The following is a 5,077-nucleotide window of genomic DNA, read 5'->3' as shown; positions in this document are numbered from 1 at the left end:
CTGTCTCCTTTCCTGTTGTCAGCCTCTTGTATGTCCCTGTTGACCTTAACAAACAGAGCCTATTCTTAGGTCTCTGAAATCCTAATGAGAATGCTATCTCTTTAATACCCAAAATGGCTGCCACTTACAAACATTCAAAATGGCTGTGCCCTCGGTCACTTTAAATAGCCAGAATGGCTGCTGTGTGTAAATAATCAAAATGGCTGTGCCCTCCGGACAGCAGAAAGTCAACAGCTAAGGTTGTCTCCCTCCTTGTTCTTTCCCTTCCTAGTCATCAGCCACCAGTGCAGTCATCCCTGCAGCCCTTGGTGACCAGGGCTAATCCCTAGGTCAATTCTCAGGTCTCAACACCACTTGGGAATATTCAGGCTGTTGGTCCCGTCAGAGTAGCTGACAGCCTGCAGCTCTGACCATTTCTATACTGACTATTTTCATTCATGTTTTTCCACTAGTTTGTGCCTAATCCACTTCTGTATAGTTCCTTTCAAAGCTCAGGGCTCCAGGATTATCTTCTGTATCTCTGTCAATTGGTTTTTCTTTTCTTTGTTGAAGAGAATCTGTGTTGCTTGTTTGCCTATTCCTCCATCTTACCGGAAGCAATCGTGTAGTTCTTATCTTTTTTAAAAAAATAATTTTTTAAAAATGTGATTGGGTGAAAGCTTACAGAACAATTGGTTTTCCATTCAATAGTTCATACACATTTTGTTTTGTGACATTCATTGCAATCCCCAATGTAATAGCACTCTTCTCATTTCCTCACTGTGTTTATCATTTCCCTTCATCCTTCTTTCCTATCCCTTCTTGCTTTATCCCTGGGCAAATTCTGTCATTTGATCTTGTATGGTTGATTGTTCTAATGAGTGCCTACCTTCCTGTATTATTGTTCATCTTGTAAGCATGTCTATTGTTTGGCCAAAAGTTGAACCACAGGATTGTAATAGGACCAAAATGCCCAGTGCGCAGTCAGGCCAAAACAGTTTACACACCGACTGATTAAGAGGAGAGAAAATTATTTATTGCAAAGTGGAAATGCAAGGAGGCAGGGGTCCATACCCCGAATCTCCATTGAATTATAGTTTTTTTTAGGTTTCAGGAGAGATGGTTATGCATATTCATAAAGATTTTAGGAATTTGAGCATGAGAAGGTCTTTTTCTAATTGTTGGAATTACTGGGTTAAGACACTGTTTTTGGTTATTTCCTCTTTTTGGTGTTTGCATTTATTGCTTTGAATTAACTGCTGAGCACTGATTTTGCTGTGTCCAGAAGTTTTTCGTATGTCTTATTTTCATTCTCCTTTGATTCTAGGAATTTTTTAATTTCATCTATTACACAGTAGTTTTTAAGCAGAGGATTATTCCATTTCCATGTATTTTTTTCCTTGTTCCCATTATTGATTTATAATATTATAGCATTGTGATCTGAGAAGATGCATTGTACTATTTAAATGTTTCACAATTTATAGAGGCTTGCTTTGTGGCCTAACACATGGTTTATTCTGGAGAATGATCCATGTGCACTGGAAAAGAATGTGTAGTTTGCTTTTCCTGGGTGGAATGCTCAGTATGTGTCTATGAGGTCATGTTGGTTGATTATGTTATTTATATCTTCTGTATCTTTGTTGAGTTTCTTTCTAGTTGTTCCATTCTTCCTTAAAAGTGGTATATTAAAGTCTCCTAGCATAGTGCCTAAGGCACTTGACTGCTAACCAGAAGGATGGCAATTCAAATCCACCAGCCACTCCTCAGAAGGAAGGTAAGACAATCTACTTCCATAGTGATACCACCTCGGAAACCCAAGGAGGGGTCGCTATGAGTCAGGTCCAACTCGATGGCACATAACAACAACAATACTATTGAGGAGTTATCTATTTCTCTTTTCAACTTTGTTAATGTGTGATTTTTTATGTATTTTGGGACTCTTTCATTGGGTGCATAGTTATTTATTATGGTTATGTCTTCTTGTTGAATTGGCCCTTTAATCATTATATAATTCTCTTCCTTGTCTCTTAAACTGTGTTGTTTTTTTTTTAACTACATCCAGCTGCCAATCCACTCAAAGCCACAGCCCAGACAAGGTGACATACAACCTTAACTACCTCATATAGCAATCATCCAATCAGAATATGGTCAAAACTTTCTTTCTAGAAGACCATCTGATTCATTCAGATAATTTTTCCCTTTCTTTGTTTAGTGGATCTGGAAGGGGAAAATAATCTAATTTTCTTCATAAACAAGTCCTTACAAGACTCTTGTAATAATAGAAACTGACCTTAGGATCTGTTCCCTACTACCTCTTGTCCTCCTTTCCTTTGGGAATTTTTCCCCAAAATATATTTCTTTCCACAGGTTTCAGTTGGTGGATAGTAGCCCTTTGAAGACTTGGTGAAATTCCAGCCAGTGGAGAGCCAGATACTCAGGTTTCTGAGTGGTGCAATCTCTGGATGGCAGAGCTCGGAAACAGCTTTACTGCCTCCTATCAGAAAAGTGAGGCATCTGTTTCATGAGGGGAAGAATGGGGAATCATGGGTTGAGGTCTCTTTACCAGTTGTACTAGCATTGTAGTTTAGCAACAGTTCTAATCAGACTTCACCATTATACTTTCTGCCAAATTTGCGTGTGAAGATTTGAGTTTTCTCTTTCTCCCTTGAATATTTAAGATCAAGAAAGTTGTACCAGAAGTTGATAACCAACTCCAGCACTGATGGCAAGTTTTAATGAGACAGAAAATACAAATGCTGGTGGGGAAGTGGAGAGATTGGGACTCTCATACACTGCTTATGTGACTGTGAAGTGACACAACCACTGTGAAAGCAATATGGCAATTCTTTAGAAAGTTGGAACTGGAGATATCATTTGACCCAGCAATCCCATTACTAGGTATATATCCTAGAGAGGTGAGAGCCAGGATAGGAACAGATACATGCATGCTCATGTTCATCACAGCACTATTTACAATAGCAAAAAGATAGAAACAACATACGTGCTCATCAGTGGAAGAGCAGATGACCAAACTATGGTACATACACATACTGGAATGCTATGCAGCACTAAAGAATAATGTAGAGTCTGCAAAACACCACATCATATGGATGAACTTGGAGGACATTATGCTGAGTGAAATAAGTCAATCACAGAAGGACAGATATAGTAATGTTCATTGTTGTGGAGGGTCAAGGAAAGGTTTATATATGGAGGGAAACTTTCTTTGTTGGTTGCCGGGGGAGGTGGGGGAGGAAACACTGCAAAAAAGAAAATGCATTGACCCATGTCACTTTAATTTTGTGTATTTCACTGTACATAAATTATATTTCAATAAAATGCATTTTTTTTTTAAAAAAAAGAAGTTGATAACCAGTTTGATCCCCCAACTATACACAGAACTTCTAAGTTCATATATTTCAAACCTGAAATTTTATAAGCACTCCAGCCAAATACGAAGTATTGTTGTTTCCCTGGCTTCTCTCCCAACCTCCACAGCTGACTTTGGAAAAGCGAAATTTCGAGCATCCACCTCCGGCAGCCTGGGCCTCATGAACTGCAGGAAATGGGGACTCCAAGATGACAGTGTCAACCTCATGTTGGCCTCATGTTGACATGTCAACACCAATATGCTGCCAGGTCTCAAGTCATCATGTTAATGTACTGAGAGTATTACCTGTTTTATTTCAGAAATGGGTCAAGTTTAAGAGAGATTTTGATAATTTCAAGACTCAGTGCATTCCATGGGAGATGAAGATCAAGGATATTGAAAGTGAGTATTCTGGCATCCTTGTTTTTTAGTTGGTTTACTGAAGAGTTTTCCAAGGGCTTCTATTGTATTCTGGGCCTTAAGATTAGTTTATTTTGTAGTCTGTGTCTTCCTGGAAAAAACTGGGCTTTCAACCAGTCAGACCAAGATTAAAATTCTATTTCTCAACTTTCTGATTGTGGCAATTCAGGCATATTGATAAATTCCATGTGTGTTGTTGTTATGTGCAGTCGAGTAGGATCCAACTCATAATGACCCCTCCTGGAGTTTCCGAGGCAGTATCATTACGGAAGTAGATTGCCCAACCTTTCTTCCAAGGAGTGGCTGGTGAGTTTGAACCTCTGGCCTTCTGGTTAGCAGTCAAGTGCCTTAGGCACTATTCTACCAAAGCTCCCAAATCCCATATAAATCTAGGAAAATTGAAAGTTGTCAAAAATGAAATGGAATGGGTAAAGATCAATACCCTAGGCATTTGTGAGCTGAAACGGACTGACTGAATCAGACAGTCATATGACTTACTATGCAAGGAATGAAAAACTGAAGAGGAATGGCATTGCGTTCATCATCAGAAAGAACATCTCAAGATCTGTCCTGAAGAACAGCGCTGTCAGTGATAGGATAACATCCGTAGGCCTACAAGGAAGACCAGTTAATACTACTGTTATTCAAATTTACACACCAAGTACTAAAGCCAAAGATGAAGAAATAGAAGATTTTTACCAACTTGTGCAGTCTGAAATTGACCAAACATGCAATCAAGATGCATTGATAATCACAGAAGGACAAATATTGTATTTGTTCATTATTGTAGAATGTCAAGGAAAGGTTTATATATGGAAGAAAATGTTCTTTATTGGTTATTAGAGGTGGAAGGGGAGGGGAGGCAATGCTGCAAAAATGAAATTTAAAAAAAAAAGACATACTGATAATTATTGGTGATTGGAATTCAAAAGTTGGAAACAAAGAGGAATCATCAGTAGTTGGAAATTTGACCTTGGTGATAGAAATGACGCCAGAGATCACATGATAGAATTTTGCAAGAACAATGACTTACTCATTGCAAGTACCTTTTTTTCAACAACACAAATGGTGGCTATACACATGGACCTTGCCAGATGGAATACACAGAAATCAGATCGACAACATCTGTGGAAAGAGGCAATGGAGAAGCTCAATATCATCAGTCAAAACAAGGCTAGGAGCTGACTTTGGAACAAATCATCGATTGCTTATATGCAAGTTCAAGATGAAGTTGAAGACAATTAAAATATGTCCATGAAAGCCAAAATATGACCTTGATTATAGCCCACCTGAATTTAGAGACCATCT

General features: G+C 38.5%; 1 protein-coding gene across 1 annotated transcript in view; it reads left to right on the top strand.

The window, feature by feature from the left end:
• The window catches only part of TMC2 (transmembrane channel like 2), a 175,258-nt gene that overhangs the window by 54,884 nt on the left and 115,297 nt on the right, over positions 1–5,077 (top strand). The window contains exon 5 of the mRNA XM_007934687.2: positions 3,670–3,751. Within this exon, the coding sequence (XP_007932878.2) occupies positions 3,670–3,751 (82 nt within the window). The remainder of the gene's footprint in view (positions 1–3,669; positions 3,752–5,077) is intronic.

Source organism: Orycteropus afer, unplaced genomic scaffold (assembly GCF_000298275.1).
Source record: "Orycteropus afer afer isolate SDZICR_OR568_19922 unplaced genomic scaffold, OryAfe1.0 scaffold00020, whole genome shotgun sequence".
In the NCBI taxonomy this organism is placed as follows: Eukaryota; Metazoa; Chordata; class Mammalia; order Tubulidentata; family Orycteropodidae; genus Orycteropus; species Orycteropus afer.
Note: the sequence above shows the minus strand (reverse complement) of the source record. Positions and strands in the feature narration are given on the sequence as shown.